Consider the following 25,462-nt stretch of genomic DNA (forward strand, 5'->3'; position numbering starts at 1 on the left):
AATAATAGGAACAACTTTAAAAAGGTGAACCTCTGGTATTCAGACGCAAGAAATATGTTGATGAACATGTTCCTGATACGCTCACAATATGGGGGCTATAGCATTACAGTAAGCTGATCTGCCCGTGTTATGTAACCCAAATCCTAAGGTATCCACGTAGCACATAACACCTGTGTGTGGGTGTTACAAATCAGCTGTCACGAGAGAGCAATCATCCTAAAAAGAAAAACTCATTAAGTTGAAGAACTGTTCACTTTTACCATTTTAAAAGTTTAGTATGTCATTATGTTCACATCATGTGACCACTAGGTGGCAGAATATCACAATCTTGCCACCTGGAGATAAATGCCCACTTTTATACAAGCTGATATATGTCATCTTGCTTTTATGAGTGAATGTAAACTTTTTACCATCATGTCATTTTTATCTCCAATGTTCTGTGGTTCAGCATGTAACAATCAATCCCCTATAGACACAGTGTTAAAAGATAACATTTTGGCTGTCTGCAGCCACCACTAGAGGAGGCTCACAACTACTTTTTGCAGCCATCATCTTGTTTTTTCCTCTTATAATGATTACTTAAATTCCGTAGATGCCCAAAGGCTTTGATGCCGAATGGGACCACATCAAAAATTGCCTAAGAATACAAGTCATCAAGAGACTTAAAGGGTTATTCCATTCTTTAGAAGTTATCACCTATCCTTAGACAGGAGATAACTTGCTGATCACTGGTGGTCTAATTGATGGGACCTCCACCGATCCTGAGGCTCTGCAGAGTACAGTGTTCAACAATTTTTGGCAGTCCCAAAAAATGAATGGTGCACATGTTCGGCCATAGCTCCATTCAAACAGACCCTTGCAGAGCCACATTCTCGAGATTGATTGGACTCCCACCAATCAGACCCCAGATCAGCAAGTTATCTCCTATGCAAAAGATGGGAATAACCCTTTAACAAATCGGAAATATAAGAAGCAAATAAAATAAGGAAAAAAAAGAGAAGAATTTGCAAAATTCCCAGTCAGTGGAGTGATTCATTAAAAAAAATAATACATCAGTATGCAGTCAGGTCTTAAGCTCCCTCTAGTGGCAGCTGCAGAAAGTGAGAATTTAATTAAAGAAAACTTTAGAAATCCCTTCTGATGGCTGAAACGAAGCAACAAAAGCACTACTCTGTAGGGTTAGCTGAAGAGGGACTTTCTATTGCCACATTTTCATCTCATTAAGGCCTCATCTCTTCAGCGATTGGCGGGGATCTCAGCTCTTGGATCCAATGATCAAACTGGATATGTCCCAAAAAAATGTTTAAATTACTCGAATTCTATGTCAGTGCAGGGGATTTCAGAAAAAAGCACCATATGCTAGAACAAAAGGAATCAGCAAAAAAAAAAAAAAATAATATAATGTATAATGGACTTTTTGCACCATACAGTCCTTATCATATCTAGGATTTTGACATCCGTGCGAGAATGCATATGATAAATCCGCGGCTCTGGTTCTTTGCATCCATAAGGCTGCACATTTTTAATGATTTCTCCATTTGTGCGATGTGACCTGTAGCCGGTAATAACTAGGTGTCTTCATACACATTTCATTAAGTAATTACAGGTACAGTAAGGCATTCTGCACGACAAGATGCAGGAGGAGGAGGGGGGTATCGACGCGCGTTATGAGACACTGGCTCGGCTCCAAATCCCTTAATGAAGAGCGGCTCTTTGAGTTATTAGTGGATGAAGAGAAGATTCTAACATCAGCTCCGGCTGTATTTGATCCGCTTTGTCTCGCTGATGCCGGGATTCAGGAGAACAGATGCCCTGGGATTGCCGGCTTGTAATTTATCACTGGATTTTCTGTACCTCCAGGGTCCATGTTGTAGGACTTCTCCACTGATTGCATTACCTGACAGCCAATATATGTTTTTTATTTTTAATGGGGCACTCCAATCTTATTAAAGGATAGCATCTCTTTAAGGTTGGGATGCCTAACAATCAGGAATAAAAGATGCGGATTTAGTGCTTTACTTTACTCCCTACACAGGAAGGTGACTCTATGCTAATACAGCAGCGTAGGACTCCACTAATTTTAGCATTACAAGCTAGTGGAATGTTTTACATCAGGGTTAAAGGGGTTATACAAAATTAGAACAAACGTGGCTGCTTAAATTTTAAAAACTACGCCACCCCTATCAGTGGGTTGTGTGTGGTATTGCAGCTTAGCCCTATTCACTTAAAGGGGTTTTCCCACGAACAAAGTTAATTTTAATCAACAGTTTAATCAACAGATCTTTAAATAATAATAAGTTTCACAATTGGATGTGTATAAAAAAAAAGCATGTTCCTGTGCTGAGATAATCTTATAAATGTGCCCCTACTGTGTACTGTGTAATGACTGTGTCTGACCGTATAGGAACATGGTCTGATCATACCACATCTCCTGGGCAGGGGGGGGGAGCAAAAGATTATACAGACATTACAGCAGGGGATCACTGCTGATTCTTTATTTAAGGTAAAACATCGCTTAAAAACAGGCAGGGAAATGTTTTGGTTCACAAAAAGAATCAGCTGTGATCCCGTGCTGTAATGTCTGTATACTCTTTTGCATTCCCCCCTGCCCAGGAGATGTGGTATGATCAGACCATGCTCCAGCACAGTCAGACACAGCCATTACACAGTACACAGCAGGGGCACATTTATAAGATTATCTCAGCACAGGAACATTTTATTTAAACACATCCAATTGTGGAAATTATTATTATTCCAAGATCTATTGATTAAAATTAACTTTGTTTGTGGGAAAACCCCTTTAAGTGAATAGGGCTAAGCTGCAATGCCACACACAACCCACGGATAGGGGTTGGAAGTTATTATTATTCCAAGATCTATTGATTAAAATGTACTTTGTTGTTGAGAAAACCCCTTTAAGTGGGGCCAAACTCTACTCCCACAAACAATCTGACATGTTTTTTTTTTCTAAATTATGGACATTGCCTTTAAGCTGGTCTAAAAGTTAAGGGGATCTTAATTTAAACTTGCACTACAGTTATATTTGGTTAGACAAAGGGGAGGAGTTACATTACATTATTTTTGGCTGTTATTGCCAAGTTCTGCCCCTTTTCCGTTTGTAAAACGGACGTAGGAAAATCTGGGCTGTTGGTAAGTATGTACTCCCCCTGCAGATACCAGAGACCAGATATGATAGACCAGAGCAAGCCATCCTAGGAACCAAAATTTGGGCGGAGTTAATTCTTAAAGGGCATGTCCACTTTTGCACACCCATATCCATATAATGGGAAGATGATGTCTCTCGCTTGGGATGATAATATTACCCGACACAATGAGCTAAATGTTAAAGTCGAATAACCAAAAGACGCCCTTATCGCCCCCTACAGGAATTGATAAATGGCAGCCCCATTATTCTAGTCTCTTTCTTATGTACCTGCGCTTGAATGATTGGCAAGGAACGAAACGTGCCCCATTATTCATCCCTCCACATCTGCTGCGGCCTCGGGCGCGGGAAGACAATCAATACTTTGTGCTATTAGTTAACCAAAGGGAAGTCTAACAGACGGCGATAACGGCTCAGAGACATCAGGATACCGCTGGAAGATGCCGCAGCTTGCCTTTAACTCCTTTTGGTACATGTTGGGTATGTATACCTTTGCAACCATTTTTCTGTTGCTCCGATGCGTCAAAAACGTCCTTCCGTTTTGTGTATACAGCTCAAATGCAAACCTATGCGTCTCTGATCTTCCTATCACACCTCCTTCCATCTAACCTTAGAAATCTTGCTACTATGGAGCTTGTCTTGTAGTCTGTAACCCATCTACCTCCATGAGAGCTGCATACGCAAAACGATAGGAAATTTTTTAATGAGGACTCTTTTCAAAGTTGTTTCATTTTCCATTTTGGGTCCACAGAAACAATGAAAAGGGGCTAAACCTTGTGTATATAGTACTGTAACGGCAGCCCTCCACCTGTGGGGGTGCTCCCTTTTATAAATGATACTGGTACACCGCTGGACGCAGTTTTACTCTCTTTTGCAACCATTTTTCTGTTGCTTCAATGCGTCGAAAACGCCTTTCCGTTTTGTGTATACAGCTCCAATGCAGAACTATGTGTCTCTTTAGTGACAGTACATGTTGTGTGAATGATGGCATATCTATGATGTCTCACTCTAGGTTTTATACGTACTACCCAGCACTCTTTCCTGTTGCCAGGTGGTCCCAGGTTCTAGCCCTCTTGGGCACTCAATAATAAAAAGCAGACTGACATTTTTCATGGCGCACATATAGACTCATATATACACATTGCATACAGCCTGTATCTCAGCTAGAAATGATCATGGATCTCAAAGAGCGGCCCTTCGGGTAATGTAGAATGCACAGCTGTTTCAGAAATGAGACACAATCTGGGCTCCTCTCTGCTTATATTGCACAGGGATAGTAAATAAGCAAGATTTATCACAAATAACATGGTATAAAAAAAAAGCCCCACGTCCTATGGGCCTGTAACTCTCCTGCCACTGATAAAACTTTTCAATATGGCAGTGAAGCAAAACTTACCTGGCACACATTGCCCTCTAGTGGCCAAAGTAGAAACTGCACCTATAGTCTTATGCAAAGAACTAAACTTTACTTTTGGTCAAAGTTGTTTTACTAATTATTTTCTTAATTCACAGTCATAATGAATAGGCTGGCAGCATTGGCAGACATGGGCATGACCATATAATACATGACATATATAATATTATAGGACAGAGTGAGTGTAAATGCCGGAGTATCCCGAAACCATGTTACATTATTATCACAGATGATGAAAAATGGTATTAGGTCACGACTGTCAATGTGCCAACCGAGCATTGTCAGTCTGGTTGTTAAAGCACACGCTGCCTAGCAACCGGTCTTGCAAATGGGGGTGCCGATAGATAAGCAGAGATGGCGGGGAAGGTCAGCAGGCTCTTCTTCATCTCTTATTGGCAAAACTTTAGACAACTTGGCTACAGAGCACCCCTTGGGGTAAAACTTCATCCTGACCCAAAATTGGAAAAAATGGTCTACTTTAGTTCTCCAGAAACAGCGCCACTGTTATTCACAGGCTGTGCCTGGTACTGCAGCATAGGAGTAAATGAGATTGGTACAAAGCCAATGGACAATAGGTTGCAATGTTGTAGCTGAAAGCAATGGGGTGCGAGTCCCCAAATTACCCCCATAGCTAATTGTTTCCAGCACCTCATGATATTAAAGGGCAACTCCCCCACTGTGTCATAAGTCCAAAAGTGAAATAGTTAAAGGGTCAATCCAACAAATTCCAGATCACTCTGAGAAAATGTGCATGACGGAGACTCCGATAAAAGTAAATGTAAGAGTTCAATTGGAGAAAGAGGGGTCCCAACATTAGGACCCTCACAAATAGCAAGTGCGGCTCAGCAATGCATCAAACTCCAGTAACACCAGTGACATTGGTACTTTACATCATCCTAAACTGGGGCGCACATTTCCCAACACTGGGTCCCAATTCAAGGACCCTCAACGTTAAAGTTCTCTTATATTAAGGTCTCGAAACAATTTGCTCTAGTCCGTTCTCATCTATGTAGCAGAGCTGAAAGGGTCATTTAATCATTAGCACCAAGTTCAGTCCTAACCCCCAGGTAACACATCGATGACAAACCCAACCCTGCTACATCCGTACAAGGGACCATTTTTTACAAATCATTCTCCCTGCCTAGGACCCAGCAGCGCTTTGTACATTAAAGGACTATGATTCCCTGCTGTCAGATAACAAGGTGACGGGGAAGCTCGCTCACGCTCTGCGCACTCGCAACCTTGTTCTTGCCAACTTCAGTCCTTCCGAAAACACAAAGCCGCGCAGTCCTTTCATGAGAGATGAAATACAAAAAATGGGTTTATATTCCCCGACACGTCTATCTAGAATTCCCCCGCTGCCTCGGAGGCATTAAACAGATCCTGTCTTCCAGAACAACCTTGATAATCGTGCCCGGATACAAGCTGGGGGGCCCTGAGGCATCTAAGGTGGGTGTTACGTGTTGGCATGCAAGATAACGCACGCTACCTGTGCCAATTGGCAAACAAACAGGGGTTTAATGGAATCAGTCCTTTCTTTAGGCACGCAGATTTATCAGACCCGAGTTGGTCATTTTGGAAATTTTTATCGTAATTTCATCAGTTATGATTGCAGATAAACCCACTCAGTTCTGACACATCTATACTCATAATTATTAGGCATTTGAGTCAAATACAATTTTTCTGCCCCCATTCATTTTTTTTAGAAAGAAGAATTACCTGGCAAACTTCATAGAGTAATCTGTATTCCTCGTCTGCTCTCCTGAGGCTGCATAAGCTGCATCCCATGGTTATAGGATGTGACACATATCCCGTCTAGAGGAGCGGCTCCGGGGGAAGCAGTCACATTGATGCTGCACACTTGGTGACAGGAGGCAGAGTGTTTGTGTGCCTGTCGCTCGCTCTGCTGTGCCGCCTCGCACCACACAGCCCTCCCTCTAGTGCCTGGCTTGCTGTGCAGTGGTCCAGTGCACACACTAAATACCGCTCCTCATGCATATTAATCAGCTCTCATTGACTATTCAGATTGAGGCAGCGATATGGAGACCAGAACTGGGAACTGTGACAAGCCACTTCAAGAGCGACACAGAAAAAAAAAAGGCAAAATACTGAACGCTTCTGTCAAAATATATATAGGATTTTTTAAATTCTTTTTTTTTATGCAATCGTAGACGCAGAACAGCGGGCGATAAAATGCATCTAAAGCTGAAATTTTTCGCTCGCCAAAAATGATGCATACAAAAAAAAATTCCCCAAAAGGAGTGGTAAATTTTTATTTAAACTGTTTCAAGGTTCTATCTGGATGATATCTCATAGGGCCACCTTGTTAGCAAAGACTTGGGACTGTAACATTTGCTATTGGGTAGACTAGAAAGCATGTGCAGCCATATTTGTTATCATCCAACTTTCCAAAGTACAAATAGAAATTTGATCCCAAGAAAAAAAAAATTCTATTAAAGGGGGATCTGTCACTTGTCATAAATATATAATTTATTTATGTGGTGTAAATGCCGCTGTTCTCCTGAATCCGGAGATGTTTTTCTTTTATTCCTGCGCCTCTCCATTCCTGAGATATGGCCTCCTCTTCTCTGTATAGAAATCTTGTCTTCTTAGCTAAGTGGGCGTCTCAATGCTTTTCTGTGGGCGTCTTCTTAAGCACCACGCCCACTTAGTAGGGAGGCTAGATTTACATACAAAGAATAAAGGGACGTATCTCATGAATAGAGAGGAGCAGGGACAAAAGAAAAACATCGCCGGATTCAGGAGAACAGCGGCATTTACACCAGGAAAAAAAATTACATATTTATGCCAAGTGACATGTTCCCTTTAAATGTGGTCATATGTCTTCAATAGCTGTCAGAATAATGCTTTTTCAGTAAAAAAAAAAATTGAAGGCAAGTTTGTCCTTTTAAAGTGGTTGTTCTACCTGGAGAAACTCTTTTCTAAAAGACAACCATCTGGTGATTGGCCCAGTGTGATCAGGCATGCCACAGACTTCTTTACATTTTTCCTGCGGTGACCTCTGCAGGAGAAATGTGGTAGTACATGACACCCAATGAAATAAATCCGGCCATTTAAAAGACAATGGCACGGAGTCCTCCAGTTACTCTTTCCAGTGGTTCTCCACTTTGATTACATTTTGGTTAATATAAAGTTCTACTCCACCCCAAAGACAGATAACGATGACCCTTCAAGTCAAAGTATTAACCAAAGTCATTGATCTTATTGATACAATATCCAAAGAGTTGGTCCAATCTATTCCCTAGATATAGACCTTAGCTATTGATGGTCTACTTGAGACTCCTCAAAGATCGTTCAGTAGATCTTCATCTCTTACCCCTAGGATCTATGACGTCTCCGTAATCAGATCACAATATGTATGTCTCCAAAGGATGGACATCTGTTGAAGGAGAATCTGGAGGACCCCCCATACACATTAGCCTGTCGGCCGATCCCACCGATATTGGACGACTTTAGTCTAATGTGAATGGTGGCCTTAAGTCTTTGATAATCATTTGCAGGGGGGAGATGATGTTCCTCCCGAAGTTGCCAGTGGATGGATGGAACAGGTTATGGATTTATGTAATGGAAATTTGTGGGCGGTATTATTTTAGAACTGTGTGGCGGTATTCTATGAGCTGTCCGGATAGTGACCCATAAATGGTCTTGGCCCTCGGGGTTATTTAAGGTAACCAATTAAATACCAATAAACCTTATAACCTTCCTATTTACAAACTGTCTGGCCATCTAGAAAAGTTTCCGCTCCTCTGAGGCCACACGGTTTTTCTTTCTCCAGTGCCTCGAACTTCTACAGAAATTCATGAATTAAATATTGTATATTAAACTCATCCCAAGACAGCCGCCGGCCTGAGCTCGGGTATATAACACCCAAGGATGTGTAATTTTTTCCTTACTAATCGGCTATCTTAGACGAAAAGTTATACCAGAACCTGACAAGACGCCATGGGTAAAAATGTGACATGTTGTCATCCGTCACTGCCAGGGAGCAGAAATATATGCCAGAGACAGACTGGCAGCTTAGGGGAAAAAATGACTGCTCATTCAAATGGTTGACTTCACATTAAAATTGTGAAAACTCTACAAACCCAGGCAAAATACAAGACAGTTCTCCTCCATTCACAGCCAAAGCTGCACCTTGAATTTCATCTGCACTGTGCACACTTGTCTCAAAGCAGCATCTAACGGGAAGCCAGGAGAAGTTTTAAATGCAGCTGTGAAAGTGAATGGAGTAAAACAAGATCGAGTTTTAAATGCAGCTTTGGGTGTGAATGGAGAAAAACCTGAAACGGTAACAAAAAGCAGATCTAAAACAGATATAACACAATCTTAAATCTTCATCCACCAACAGTTCATGAACAACTGACGGTAGACGGTGACATTAAAATTGTTCTCTATCTGTAGATAAGTGGCGCCATATAGGTTTGATAGTAAAAGTAGAAAAGTTTTGCCAACTTTCTCATTTGGGAGCCTCCCAGAGATACTTTGGAGAGCAAGTAGGATGCAAGTCAATAAAAGTCTATGTCCAGGAGTACAAAACATAGCTGCTTTTTTTTGTCGATGAACAGAGCCACACCTGTCCACAGGTTGTGTGTGGTATTGCAGTTCAGCCTCAAAGTGGAGCTGCAATACCAGGCACAACCAGTGGACAGGTGTGGAGCAGTTTCTTAAAAAAAAAAAAAAGTCACTGGATCTCAGATTTAAACTTTTTGATATTATGGAATTTAGACCCGAATTGGGGTCTACGCTTTTACGGCTGCTATCTCAATTTGCCCATCCAAAAAAAAAAAAAAACATCCATTACCATGACCTGACTGCAAATCTGGATCGTAATGTTGGTTAATTCTGGATCCATCTGCTTTCTTCTTCATCTTGGAGGTCATTCATTTTGATTTTCCATCTCACACATGAAAATAATTTTCCTACAAAAAGCAGCTGAGCTGTGTTGGTTCAGGATCTTAATCCCAAACGTTTGATGTTAGTGCACTTATACTTGTGGTCCTTGAGTAATCATCAGGCCATGGAGGGGTCAACAGTGAGGAGCCGGGGTCATCTGCCATTAGCCACAACCCAAAAAACGACTAATGGTCACCGGTGGATGGACAAAAAAAATAAAAAATCCAACGTACTTAACCCTGTTTATCACATATGGTCCAACCTTACCTTTCCTCAAATTTGAATACAGATTGATTGCATTATAATGACAATGCAATTCACATCACAACCACTGGGTGGCCACATAGAGATACATATTGCAGAAACATCTCCCAACAGAGTATCTCAAAACTATTTTTTATTTTATTTTTTTTAAATCAAGGTCATCCTTGATAGATCATGCCAAGAGGAAACAAAGGAAGAATCTGTGAGTATCAAGCAGCAACAACTATTTATCAGAATATTTAGCCCAGTAGTAAGGGCTGGGCCTCCAAAGCTCCCAAGGATCTTATAGCTGACTCAGATTTTGACAAACAAATACCCTCCTACTAGACCAGGACATTAAAAGTCAAGCAGAGGACAACCCAAGAGCTTGATGATTAAATGCATAAATGCATTTGAAAATTAGTGTATTGGATGAAAAGTCGTCCAAACCTGATGATTTCAGAAGGGACCGGCCGACTATGGAGGTCTCGGGACCATCCTTTGACAGAGGAAGTAAGGGTAAAGAAGGATCAGACACATTGAAAGGCAGCACGGTGGCTCAGTGGTTAGCACTGCAGCCTTGCAGCCTAGATTGTGAGCCCCAATGGGGACAGCCATGATTATGTATGTAAAGCGCTGCGGAATATGTTGGCGCTATATAAAAATAAAGATTATTAAAGAAGCATCGGACACGCTGAGAGGGTAAAGAAGGATTGGACATGTTGAAGTTTTAAAGATCCAAAAATTTTGTTCTGAAAATTTTTTTGAGAACAAAAGCCGCTGTCGATTTTTGCCAATTTTATGATTTTTCCCTCTCGTCCAACATTATGGAAGAAAAGGATTTGGATGAAAATCCCCTAAAGACTGGGTGGCTGTAAATAAGGAGGGCTGAATTACAGCTGGTCTTCCAGTAGGTATATGATTCCTCCATAGGTGACCACCCAAGGCTGTGATCAGCAGCAAAGGTCAATAGAGATGTCCATTTACTAGTAATGGGTCCTGATGGCAGATCGGAGCCACCCACAGAACAATGGTAAATGTGAGAGGGGTCTCACTTGTGCATGAGTGAACTTTTAACCTGCCTTTCAGGAATTCTAAATCCAACCTAATTTCATTGTATCTCCCCCCAACCCTGACCCATTCGATGCTCTCAATCTTCCTAATCCTTCACTAGCGAATGCTATACAGTGTTAAATGAGTCATTTGCTCACAAAAATGGATGTTTGTTGGACAGTTAAACCCCCAGCTATTGTTCAGGCCTAATGCTACGCTAATGTGATTACCGGCCGATCAGGAGCGAGGTTTGCAGAGTGACGACAAGACAGCAACATAGATGGCCCTCAATATATGGCCCTGCTAATAACGCTGGGGGGCGGCAAGATGTGATGCAAGGGGGAAATAAATGGAAGATTCCGGGGAATAGAACAGATAACATAATAAGAAATAAATGGTAAAAGCAAGAGGAAAGAGATAATGGTGTGAGGAATTTATAAGGGTATATAAGCCTTGTATAAGAGCAGGACATAGACAGTGAGCCGACAGGATACAGTGAACTCGCCTTGGATAACAGAGACATAGTGTGCAGACAGGATACAGTGAACTCTCCTCTGAGAATAGAGACATAGTGTGCTGACAGGATACAGTGAACTCTCCTTGGAGAACAGAGACATAGTGTGCTGACAGGATACCGTGAACTCTTCTTGGAGAACAGAGACATAGTGTGCTGACAGGATACCGTGAACTCTTCTCTGAGAACAGAGACATAGTGTGCTGACAGGATACAGTGAACTCTCCTTTGAGAATAGAGACAGTGTGCTGACAGGATACCGTGAACTCTTCTCTGAGAACAGAGACATACTGTGTCGACCAGATACAGTGAACTCTCCTTTGAGAACAGAGACATAGTGTGCTGACAGGATACCGTGAACTCTTCTCTGAGAACAGAGACATAGTGTGCCGACCAGATACAGTGAACTCTCCTTTGAGAACAGAGACATAGTGTGCTGACAGGATACAATGAACTCTCCTTGGAGAACAGAGACATAGTGTGCTGACAAGAAACAGTGAACTCTCCTCTGAGAACAGAGACATAGTGTGCTGACAGGATACAGTGAACTCTCCTTGGAGAACAGAGACATAGTGTGCTGACAGGATACCGTGAACTCTTCTCTGAGAACAGAGACATAGTGTGCTGACAGGATACAGTGAACTCTCCTCTGAGAACAGAGACATAGTGTGCTGACAGGATACAGTGAACTCTTCTCTGACAATAGAGACATACTGTGCTGACCAGATACAGTGAACTCTCCTTTGAGAACAGAGACATAGTGTGCTGGCAGGATACAGTGAACTCTCCTTTGAGAACAGAGACATAGTGTGCTGGCAGGATACAGTGAACTCTCCTTGGAGAACAGAGACATAGTGTGCCGACAAGATACAGTGAACTCTCCTGTGAGAACCGAGACATAGTGTGCTGACAGGATACAGTGAACTCACCTTGGAGAACAGAGACGTAGTGTGCTGACAAGAAACAGTGAACTCTCCTCTGAGAACAGAGACATAGTGTGCCGACCAGATACAGTGAACTCTCCTTTGAGAACAGAGACAGTGTGCTAACAGAATACAGTGAACTCTCCTTGGAGAACAGAGACATAGAGTGCCGACAGGATACAGTGAACTCTCCTTGGAGAACAGAGACATAGTGTGCCGACAAGATACAGTGAACTCTCCTCTGAGAACAGAGACATAGTGTGCTGACAGGATATAGTGAATTCTCCTTGGAGAACAGAGACATAGTGTGCTGACAAGAAACAGTGAACTCTCCTCTGAGAACAGAGACATAGTGTGCTGACAGGATACAGTGAACTCTCCTTGGAGAACAGAGACATAGTGTGCTGACAGGATACCGTGAACTCTTCTCTGAGAACAGAGACATAGTGTGCTGACAGGATACAGTGAACTCTCCTCTGAGAACAGAGACATAGTGTGCTGACTGGATATCGTGAACTCTTCTCTGAGAACAGAGACATAGTGTGCTGACAGGATACAGTGAACTCTCCTCTGAGAACAGAGACATAGTGTGCTGACAGGATACAGTGAACTCACCTTGGAGAACAGAGACATAGTGTGCTGACAGGATACAGTGAACTCTCCTCTGAGAACAGAGACATAGTGTGCTGACAGGATACCGTGAACTCTTCTCTGAGAACAGAGACATAGTGTGCTGACAGGATACAGTGAACTCTCCTTGGAGAACAGAGACATAGTGTGCTGACAAGATACAGTGAACACTCCTCTAAGAACAGAGACATAGTGTGCTGACAGGATACAGTGAACTCTCCTGTGAGAACAGAGACATAGTGTGCTGACAGGATACAGTGAACTCTCCTTGGAGAACAGAGACATAGTGTGCTGACAGGATACAGTGAACTCTCCTTGGAGAACAGAGACATAGTGTGCCGATAGGATACAGTGAACTCTCCTTGGAGAACAGAGACATAGTGTGGTGACAGGATACTGTGAACTCTCCTCTGAGAACAGAGACATAGTGTGTTGACAGGATACAGTGAACTCTCCTTGGAGAACAGAGACATAGTGTGCTGACAGGATACAGTGAACTCTCCTTGGAGAACAGAGACATAGTGTGCTGACAGGATACTGTGAATCCTTGGAGAACAGAGACATAGTGTGGTGACAGGATACTGTGAACTCTCCTCTGAGAACAGAGACATAGTGTGCTGACAGGATACAGTGAACTCTCCTTGGAGAACAGAGACATAGTGTGCTGACAGGATACAGTGAACTCTCCTTGGAGAACAGAGACATAGTGTGCTGACAGGATACAGTGAACTCTCCTTGGAGAACACGGCTCCTCAAATCAACACATTAGTGATTTTTTTTTAAAGATACATGAGTTTTGAGCGGATTACAAGAGGAATCTGCATCTTAGAGCTGACATGTCACTTTTTTTGCCTCTGCGAGGTTTTCAAAACCCCGTCAGAAAATAAATCCTCACAAAAAGTTGCTGTATGAAACCCACATCAGGAATCTATGTGGTCTTTGATGAGGTTTGCAGATCAGACGCTACTTTTTGAGTATATTTTAATCAGTTTTTATTTAGATTTGAAACTTTTTCCCCCCACACTTTTCAAAATCTCGGCAGAAAAAAATAAAAATCACAAAAACTTTTAATATGAAATTCACATCAGGAATCTAAGTGTGTTTTCACAAGAAAGCGTATTCAAAGAATTTTTTAAGAAAAAGGCACCATTACACTGTATTCTTTAAGTCCTTATAATAATAATTTTATTTCTATAGCGCCAACATATTTCGCAGCACTTTACAACTGAGCCACATTCCTCTCCTTCAGGCCTTGTGCTTGACATAGCAGACTAGGCCTCATTTTGCCCATAGCAACCAATCACAGCACAGCTTTCACTTTTGAAACAGCCCTTGTAAAATGAAAGCTGAACTGTGATTGGTTGCTATGGGTAACAGACAATTATGATAAATTTCCCAATAACAACAAGACATTTCAGCCTCCATTCGTTAGATCCTGATTTTACAATATGTGCTCACCTCCCACCCCCCTTATGAGAACAGTTACGCCCAATCACCCATTTTTGCTTACACTAAATATAAATACAAATTAAAGGGTATCGTCTGACAAATCCCTTAAAGGGAAAGTACAATAGAAACAATAAAAAGTCTGCAAGACTTTCTGAAGCTTCTGCTGAGATTTCAATCTTTTATATTAGCTATAGATGCTGAAAGAGAGGGACTTAATTAAAGGGATATGTCATGTTGCATATCAGTGGGGGCGGTCGCTGCTGCTGCAATCTGCCGACCAGCCAAAGATGGCGCAGGCCTATGCTGTAAACACATTGCTATCCAGCCTCATAATTAATTTAAAGACAAGAAGGTGCAAAATTAAGAGAAAATAAGGACCAAGAGACATGACGACGATAAATGATATATTAATAGCGGCCATTGTTTACTGCTTGCACCATATGTATTACCAGCCATCGAGGCATAGGGTGATTTTTCAGGGGCAGCTCCGTCAGAAATTGGGCATATTATTATTATTAATATATGAGGTTCATATGAAAGTGCGGAAAGGAAATGAAATGTGCTGCTGAAATGGTGGTTCATAAATGACCTTCAGTACATGCAATCATCCGATCCATGAATTATCAAAGGCTCCATCAGAGAGTGTCATGGATGCCCATCATTCACATAGCCCTGTGATACGCTACCTATAGGGCTCGATTAAGAATTGGGTACAGCGTCATCTGATTGTGAAGTGTTGTATAGTAGTGTGATATAATGGCATGGTGGGGAATGGGTTAAACATGCATTATATGGACAAAACCAGGGGCAGTGGAGCTGGATATTATATATTGGGGGCAACGGAGCAGGATGTTATACTCTGGGGGCAATGAGGCCAGATATTATACACTAAGGCAATGGTGCTGGATGTTCTACACCAGGGCAATGGGGCCGGATGTTATATACTGGGGGCAATGGAGCTGGATATTATACTCCGGGGACAATAGGGCCAGGTATTAAACACCAGGGCAATGGGACTGGATGTTATATACCGGGGACAATGGGGCCAGATGTTATATAGTGGAGGCATTGAGGTCAGATATTATACCCCAGAGGCAATGGGGCCAGAGGTTATATAGTGGAGGCAATGGGGTCAGATATTATACCCCAGGGGCAATGGGGCCAGATATTATACACCAGGGCAATGGGGCTGGATTTTATATACTGTGGGCAATCGGGCCTGATATTATATACCAGGGGCAATGGGGCTGGATGTTATATAGTGGAGGCAATGGAGCCAGATATTATACACCAGGGCAATGGGGCTGGATGTGATATAGTGGAGGCAATGGGGCCAGATATTATACACCAGGGCAATGGGGCTGGATGTTATATAGTGGAGGCAATGGAGCCAGATATTATACACCAGGGCAATGGGGCTGGATGTGATATAGTGGAGGCAATGGGGCCAGATATTATACACCAGGGCAATGGGGCTGGATGTTATATAGTGGAGGCAATGGGGCCAGATATTATACACCAGGGCAATGGGGCTGGATGTTATATAGTGGAGGCAATGGAGCCAGATATTATACACCAGGGCAGTGGGGCTGGATGTGATATAGTGGAGGCAATGGGGCCAGATATTATACACCAGGGCAATGGGGCTGGATTTTATATACTGTGGGCAATAGGGCCTGATATTATATACCAGGGGCAATGGGGCTGGATGTTATATAGTGGAGGCAATGGAGCCAGATATTATACACCAGGGCAATGGGGCTGGATGTTATATTGTGGAGGCAATGGAGCCAGATATTATACACCAGGGCAATGGGGCTGGATGTTATATAGTGGAGGCAATGGGGCCACATATTATACACCAGGGCAATGGGGCTGGATGTTATATAGTGGAGGCAATAGGGCCAGATATTATACACCAGGGCAATGGGGCTGGATTTTATATACTGTGGGCAATCAGGCCTGATATTATATACCAGGGGCAATGGAGCTGGATGTTATATAGTGGAGGCAATAGGGCCAGATATTATACACCAGGGCAATGGGGCTGGATGTGATATAGTGGAGGCAATGGGGCCAGATATTATACACCAGGGCAATGGGGCTGGATTTTATATACTGTGGGCAATCGGGCCTGATATTATATACCAGGGGCAATGGGGCTGGATGTTATATAGTGGAGGCAATGGAGCCAGATATTATACACCAGGGCAATGGGGCTGGATGTTATATAGTGGAGGCAATGGGGCCAGATATTATACACCAGGGCAATGGGGCTGGATGTTATATTGTGGAGGCAATGGAGCCAGATATTATACACCAGGGCAATGGGGCTGGATGTTATATAGTGGAGGCAATGGGGCCAGATATTATACACCAGGGCAATGGGGCTGGATGTTATATAGTGGAGGCAATGGGGCCAGATATTATACACCAGGGCAATGGGGCTGGATTTTATATACTGTGGGCAATCAGGCCTGATATTATATACCAGGGGCAATGGAGCTGGATGTTATATAGTGGAGGCAATAGGGCCAGATATTATACACCAGGGCAATGGGGCAATCAGGCCGGATGTTGTATAGCGGGGGCAATGAAGGCCGGATGTTATAAATCGATGCAATGGGACTGAATGAGAAACCTAAATTCAATGATTAAGAAGTGTGTCCTTGATACATTTCTCCATATAGTGTATATGACCCCCTAACATTTCAGCAACAAACCTAATAATAGATTTTACTATATATTACATAAGTAAATCATTGACTCAACGTATAATGGGAGCAGACATGTAATGGGAGCAGACAAAGACTTCCTATGAGCTTACAAATCTAGGACCATTCATACAGACTGGCCCCGGGCCATACGTATTGTAAGATCAAGAGTCAATGCCATTAGCAAGCTGTAGACTAGGGCTGTGCTTAGTTATACACAGGGTGAACAGTGAAGGGCATAGAGATCCTTTAATAGTTTTATCCATTCAAGTATAAAAAAATGCTAATTTTGTAGCTTCATTAATTACGGTATGCAGATCTGAGAAATTATTTCTACAAACCATTTAGCACAATTTGATTCATTCATCAGATGTGGATAGTTTGGTTTCTCCGTTCATAGAGAAGACACAGCGCATATCATTAGTGGTTGCAATATTCGAATTGCAGCGTCAATGTTTCTTAACTTTTTATACAGAGTCATACCGGATAATGATAAGTAACTTTGTAAATACTTTATTCTAATATCATTTCTGATGGAGACTAGGGTTGTATGATTAGTGCTACCGTTTTTAAGCCCCTTGCTCTGGAGGAATTCATTTGAATGGTCTACATGTAATACCCTGTTTCTCCTGCAGTGGCCACTGTGGGAGACATGCAGATTTTAATTACCAGATCCACGTCGATCAGTGATCATTTTCTAATGAAGCATCATTATTCATCACCCAGCTTTCCCAGATTCCAGAATAGAAAATCTGACTAACTACTCAGTGATACCACTCACATTCAGCAATCGCCTAATACAACTAAGGTGTAAAAAGGAAAAATACAGGAGATCGTTTGTTCCAACAGCTATGGGGGTGTTTAACAAATGTCTGAAAAGCAATGTCTAAAGCATTCCAAATGTTATGTTATCATATGTGTCATGTTCGAGATCTGTGTTCTGCTGCTGTGATACCGCAATTTCCTCCGGGATAAATAAAGTATATCTTATCTTATCTTATCTTATTTCAGTATCAAACGATGAAGATTGGCTCAATGGAGTAGCTAGGCTTTTATCTACCCAGCCCTGTATCCAAACACCCTGGTCATGACTGGATGGCTTGTTGGTGCCTTCCCATAGCACCCAGGACACTTGCCCAGTGAGTCCCTTTCTCCTAGTTGTGCCCCTAGTTTATCCATGCAGGAGGCTAGCATATCTGAAGTCTGCCAAAGTATTAGCAAGTTTTACTTAGCTTTTCCAAAATGAGGTATAACTAAAATAGGGAAGGTCTCTTTTCCTGGACCCTCATCTGTTACCTATAACCAAGGCCAGAGACTCTGAGGACCCAAAATGTCTTTATATAAAGGAAATAGTCCATTAATTTTAATGAAAGTGTGTACTACCTTATTTCACCTGCGGAGGCACTGTAGGAAAATTAAATACTTGCTGCCAGGATCCCACGATGATTACAGCTAATTGTTGACAATCTCCGCTGAGATCCTTGTAATCCAGCTATTTTTCTAGAACCCTTCTAACTAAAAAGCGTATATCAAAAGCGGTCCACCCCATTAAATCTAATTTTTGTTACTATGGGTACTTGACCACGTCGTGTTTCCTATCTCATTTTTCAAAATGATCCCTCTTTACTTTTGGCTTCTGGTCACGTTATGACAGCGGTGGCGGCAGAATCGTCTGCATATTAAACATATCTGCTATACAACTCATTTAAAGAACCCCGATGCCACCCGCTCTGCAGTGGCGCGGGCCCGTCAATAATAACGAGAAGCTTTTAATGGGCTGCTGAAATCCCGATCACACAGCCTTTGAAATGTAATTTTTTTTCCTGCTTGAATTCACAGCGTGCCAGAGATAACATCTAATTAATGCTTAATATATGCACCTTTTCTTTATAGGGGCAACTAACGACTAAAACCCAATGTAATGATGTAATCTAGCTTGTCAAAAATACAGAGAAGGGACTTGGAGACAGAAGGTAGGGCAGTGCCAGGGGACCCCGGGTGACATGTCATCCTCTAATTAACTAAGTGTTCCTCTAAACTGTCAAAGTCAGCCATTGCCCCTGCCCCATCGCCTATAAATATTCATATACTGCTGCCGCAACAACTCCCCATTCCGATCCCCGGGGCTGCAGCGGAACATGAGTCTCTGACCGGCGCTCATCCCAGTTTTCACAATCAGAAAGGCTTAAATTGTGTATGTTTTTGATCCACCTGGGGGGAGGGAGCATTGATTTCCAAATTATTATAGACAGTCTATATTGAAAAACTAATTACATCTCTGCTGAGAGTAAACTTGTTAGTCTCCATCAGAAGTGATTTGCAAATAAAATATTTTTTTTCTGAAAGCTCTAAGAGCAAAAAATGTAAAGAGGGTCTCCAAACATTGCAGAACAAAAAAAAAAAAAAAAACAAAACACTTTATGGACAATGCTATCTATATGTTCTAATGCTTTGGAGGACTCTATTTGAATGGTCTACGTGTAATACCACATTTCTCCTGCGGTGGTCACTGTGGGATAAATGTGCAGGTTTCAATCACCAGATCAGTGATCAAAAAGTTAAAGAGGGTCTCCGATCATTGCAGAGCAAAAAAAAGAAAATACTTTATGGACTATCCTCCTATCTTCGTATATGCCCTAATACTCTGGAGGACTTTACTGGAATTGTCTACATGTAATACCACATTTCTCCTGCGGTGGCCACTGTGGGACAAATGTGTTTCAATCACCAGATCCACGTCGATCAGTGATTATTTTTTAAAAACATTCTGTGCACAATGCAAAAAAAAAAAGGAGCTTTATTAAAGGGGGTATTTTGAAAATCAAAACATATGACCATTGAACTCTAAATTTTGTGCTATATTATTGTCCCTTATATTTTGAGTGCACATGCTTGACCCCAGCTCCATTAAAATGGGGGACACTGGACCCTTGATCAGTTGACTAGTGGTTGTCCCAGCCATCTTTATCACTTACCCTGGATACATTTGTCAATGAGGAGACTGGGAAAGCCGAGTGAAATAGATATAAAGGCTTGTTTTCACCCAGCTTTCCCAGTTTCCTCAATATAGATCTGACTACAAGTTGTACAGTCTTTAGTTTTTTTTTTACTTTTGCCATCTTTGAAGTATAGTATAGTGTGTAATAACCGAGCAGAAAGGTCGCCAGACAGATATTCTGTGTGATTCCGCTTAGATCGGGGAATAAATGGCAGTACAGATCAGTGATGTATATGTCATCCCCGCTGCTGTCAGCACAACAACCTTCCTGTTTGATGGAAATCTGCCCGCCTTGCACAAGACCTTCTTAAACTGGCGGAGCACAAATGTTGAATATGTTGACTTGAAACGTCTGCAGGGAGCATATGTTACGGATCAAAGGACTCGCTGATTAATCCAACAGAGACACACGTCTGTCACATCGGTCATGCCACACTACACCATCCACAATTACCGCCAAGAAAGACTGCACCATGGCAGCATCCCCCCCATAACCTCAATCAAGAGCAATTCTCCCATCCACCATGTCATTAGTCAGCATAGCCCGCTTACAGTTAGTGGTTGAGATTAGACGTAAAATTAAAGGATTAGGCAATTCCTGACATATGGTTTTGGCCATTGACGATAAAACCAGTCATTCCGCATCCAATTTATCAATAGTGAAAATGTTTCTACACCAAATACATAGGGCTAAATGATAAAATTCTGACTTCCTGCAGCGACCACTAGAGGGCGCTTAGGAGCTTAGTGCATACAGTTTTACAATGAGCTCAATAATAATACAGTGCGCAGTGAGCTCCCCCTAGTGGTGACTACATCCCTAATAAATATTCCTGTAGAGTTTTGGGGTCCAGTAGCGAACAGTCAAATGATGCACTTGTAAAATATTGATTGTCGACCCAATAATGTTTTATGTTATCGGATGTAAAGGCTGAGGGCTGAACATTACTGCTAATACTATGGGGCCCAGACGAGATTGGTCTTATCTATTTTGCATGAGAATAAGAATGTGGCAATTTTTTTAAAGGGGTTGTCCACCTTTGAGGACATTATTTCATCTCTTAACTGCATGACAAGTATGTCCCAGTGTGATCTTTCCTATAGGAGGCCAGGGCCGCGTCCGTTCTCCCGGTCGCCCATCACTTTCCTAGCTCTTTTAATATGTGATATTTCTAAGATGGCATCAACGTCACCCTCGACTAACAAGTCACAGACACCTGTCACACATCTGCAGCAGCCTCAGCGCTGACAGTCGTATTGTAGGTAACAGCGGAGGGACCCTACACATCAGCACTGACATCTCCCAAAATAAAAAGACATAAAACATGTAGGGAGTTTGGGGGAAGAGACATCAAATTATCCAACTCCCCCGGGTCATTATGGCATCGGAGAACTTCTCAGTGCTGCCAAATTATTTCTGTAAGACTGTGATCTTACAGGAGGAGGAATCCTGGCAAGTCCCAGGTGTCATCAGGTCCAAAAAGTCAATTTGATTAACTGCAGATCATGAATTAAACTGGTGGAAGGGAACCAAACCTCGAAGGATTAAAGATGGTATCACTCACAGTACATTAATGTATAGTGCTCAGTACTACTTCTGCACCACAGTACTACTTCTAGTGCCCAGTACAACTTCTGCAGCACAGTACTACTTCTGCAGCACAGTACAACTTCTGCAGCACAGTACTACTTCTAGCGCACAGTACTACTTCTAGCGCACAGTACTACTTCTAGCGCACAGTACTACTTCTGCATGCACCACAGTACTACTACAACAACACAATACTACTACTGCAGCACAGTATACGATTTCTGCAGCACAGTACAACGTCTGCAGCACAGTACTACTTCTAGTGCACACTACTACTTCTAGTGCACACTACGCACACTACTACCTCTGCATGCATCACAGTAATACTACTGCAACACAGTTCTACTAGTGCACAGTACTACTTCTGTAGCATAGTACTACTTCTGCATGCACCACAGTACTACTTCTGCAGCCCAGTACGACTTCTAGTGCACAGTACAAATTCTGCAGCACAGTACGACTTCTGCAGCACAGTACAACTTCTGCAGCACAGTACTACTTCTGCAGCACAGTACTGCTTCTGCATGCAGCACAGTACTACTTCTAGTGCCCAGTACTACTACTGCAGCACAGTATGACTTCTGCAGCACAGTACTACTTCTAGTGCCCAGTACTACTTCCTGGTTTTGTTAGAGGAATAATTCAGAATTTTCTAATATGCCGATATATGTTTAGAGCAGTGATCTGCCATCTGAGAGGGTCCACTCTGTACAGGACCCTCATCTCTAGGCCACAAAGGAGAGCGGTTACAATGAGCATCTCTCTCTGGTGGACCTGTCCTATCCTGCAATACATGGGCAGCCCATAAATTTGAATAGACCCTCTGTAATGCAATCTTCCCCCTGTGGTGGCGCTGCTGGGAAATTAGAACATATGGGCACATTCGGGGCAATTTTATTTTAAATACATGTATTTTAGGCTAAACATTTTTTAAAACATGTTGTTTGGTTTGGCATTTACAGGCTGGCTGGCTGAGTTAGCTGAGAATCCATCAGTAAGCTCCTTCAGATTATATGTCTTTTTCTGAACTTGATTTATGACCGCATCAAAGTTCACCTCAACTTTAAGACAGAGAAAAGAGTTACAAACTCCACATCAGAACAAGCTCACCGACGGATTCTCAGTTGACTCTTTTTGCAGCCAGCAATGTACAGGGAAACAAAAAAGCCTGTAAAAACCAAACAGTGCAAAATTTTTAAAGAAACCCAATAGCAAAAATTGTTTTTAGCCCAAAATGCATGCACTTAAGCAAATAAAATGACCCCAAAAGGTGGACATAGCCTTTAAACATTTACCGTCAGGTTTCTCCACATATCAAAGCTGATTGCAGTGGGTCTCAGCAGAGGGAAACTTTGTGATCTATTTAGTCTGAAGAGACCCTCGGATTGTCCAAAGCTGAATAGATAAGTGACACCCCGGATGTACCCTAAATACCCATATATAGGAATATGCTGATACAATCTTACAACCCCCTTTTACATACAAAAATAAAAGGGAATATTAAATCCTCCGCATTGGTATTGCAATACCAATCACAACCTGAAAACAAAAGTGGCGCTGTTTAGTAAAATAATAAAAAAAAAAAAACTTTTTTTCTCAAATTTACCATATTTTGGGTTGTTTCTTTCCTTTAGTACCGTTACAAATTAAGTATATGCATATTTTTAATCTAGATCCTGTTCATAAAGGACTAAAATAAAAAAAATAAAAAATCTGGGATGAAAAAAAAAAAAAAAAAGATTGAATTCTCCAACAGGCAGCGATAATTAATAACTTCGCAGATATGCAGATCTAATTAATCGGTGAAATACGTTCCTGTTCAGGATGAGACCCCCTCCTCCTCGGCGTTACCTCCGCGCCCAGCGCGCCCGGCCGAGATTTACAGTAGAACAATAAGAGGACACTTATTACTGTGTCAAATAAAAATAAATTGTGTTATTACTGCACAGGACTGGGAGCCTAGCTGGGAAGGCCTGCTGCTTATCATCCACCGACGCATTCATTCCCTTTAATCTTTCCCTTTTTGCTCCGCGGCTTTATTGCTTGTTATCGCCACCCAACACCAACATTAACACTTCAGCCCGAAAGACAATTCACGGCCAATGAAAACCGCCACCTGGACATCCCCGCGGGGAGCCGTGTAAATAGCTGACAATACCCAGCTCATACCTGTCACCGAAAAATTTTACAACCCTTTCTTATTAAAAGCTTGCAAACTATATCTATTCATTAAAGGGGTATTCCCATCTCCAAGATCCTATCCCAATATGTAGTAGGTGTAATAATAATCATAATATTAGCAAATACCTCCAATTAGAAATCTAGTATAGTTCTTCTGATTACCCTATGTGCAGGGCATTGCAGTAGCTTAGGTATCCATGGCTACAACCACTAACAACTAACTGTCACTATATGAATGGTTATAACCATGGATACCCAAGCTACTGCAATTCCCTGAGCATGGGAATCAGAAGAACTATACTACATTTCTAATCGGAGGTATTTGCTAATATTATTATTACACCTACTACATATTGAGAAAACATCTTGGAGATGGGAATACCTCTTTAAAGGGGTTGCCCACTAATTTTTTTTTTTTTTTTTTAAATTTTAAAAACGCCTTTCCTTCCTCCACACCGTTATCCATGTCCCACTCCGGTCTCCTCACTTCCTCTTCCAACAGGAAGTGAGAAAATAGTCTCTTCTGTCTCTGCTGCAGCCGATCACACCGGTCAAGCACGAAGGTCGGAGATGGGATGCGCACAGCTATATATTTTTTTCTATTTTAAGACCACCAAGGGTTCATTTTTAAAAAAATAAAAACTAGTGGATATCCCCTTTAAAGAAAAAGTATTGTTCTTTAACTGTCAATATGCAAATTAACTCTCTTTCAGAAGGAAAAGAACACCACCTTTTCCTTAAAGGGATTATCCACCAGTTTTTATTTTTGAAAAATTAGTCCTTGGTGGTCTTAAAATAAAAAAATATATAGATGCGCGCATCCCATCTCCAACCTCCAGTCTTCCAGTAACCCCACAGACTAGAAATAGCTTAAGACCTAAAGGATCTGCCTTCCGATAACTTCTACGCAGATTGGCCGCGTCTCCTGGATTAGAGTGTCTCATCGGCATTACCCAAAATCTGCGGCCCTTCTCAGGTTGGTCCAAAAAGCTACCATTAGGGAAGTAGATGCAGAGGGTGCAAAAGTAGACATTGTACCCAAGCCTTGGTGCAAGAGGAGACCCCCCAAGGCCTCTTGCTATATAAGAGGACATTGAATTATAATCAGACCCTGAAGAATGTATAAATGCCCTCAAAATTGGCACTTTTGGGCAAGGTTCTGCTCCTTTTTGAGGTCCAATTTAGAGATTGCCAAAGCAAAATCAGCACTGTAAGCCGACATGTTCATTTATTTAACGGCACTGGTCAGTGGCAAAACTAGTAGCTCGTGAACCCCGATGCAAAATCTCAAACAGGACCCCCAATTATTGGAGATCTTTAATAGTAACAGTCTTTTAATATAGGTCAAAGGGACCTTTTGGGGCCCCCTGCGTGCAATTGCAACCCCTGGACCTATTATAGTTTCGCCCCTGGCACTGGACCAAATAGAGTAAGGGTCTTCGGCAAAGCCTTCCTTCATCGAGGGCAAAGAATCGGTTTGATGCGCTAGCCATGTTACTGGATGTCGTGGCCAAGGAAGAGTGGCTTATTGGAAGTTTGTACCTTCTAACTGGAAAAAGCGTGTGCCGCAAGAGATGAGATTATCCATCTGTCCAGAGACTGTCATCTCCTGATCAAGCAGGACCCTGCGGAACTAACAGGAAGAGGAAGAGTTTCGGGGAGGAAGAGTATAGAC

At 42.1% G+C, this 25,462-nt stretch overlaps 1 protein-coding gene across 4 annotated transcripts in view; it reads right to left on the reverse strand.

Annotated features, from left to right (window-relative positions):
- The window catches only part of PDZRN3 (PDZ domain containing ring finger 3), a 289,552-nt gene that overhangs the window by 37,572 nt on the left and 226,518 nt on the right, over positions 1-25,462 (reverse strand). The window contains exon 1 of one of the 4 annotated variants that reach the window (XM_073644773.1): positions 6,297-6,532. The exons of the other annotated variants lie outside the window; for them this stretch is intronic. Coding sequence (XP_073500874.1) covers positions 6,297-6,365 — 69 coding nt within the window. The 5' untranslated portion in view covers positions 6,366-6,532. Of the gene's footprint in view, positions 1-6,296; positions 6,533-25,462 lie in introns of those variants that run through there. 4 annotated transcript variants of the gene reach the window in all.

This window comes from Phyllobates terribilis, unplaced genomic scaffold, assembly GCF_046119375.1.
Source record: "Phyllobates terribilis strain yellow unplaced genomic scaffold, ASM4611937v1 Scaffold_8__6_contigs__length_399053987, whole genome shotgun sequence".
In the NCBI taxonomy this organism is placed as follows: Eukaryota; Metazoa; Chordata; class Amphibia; order Anura; family Dendrobatidae; genus Phyllobates; species Phyllobates terribilis.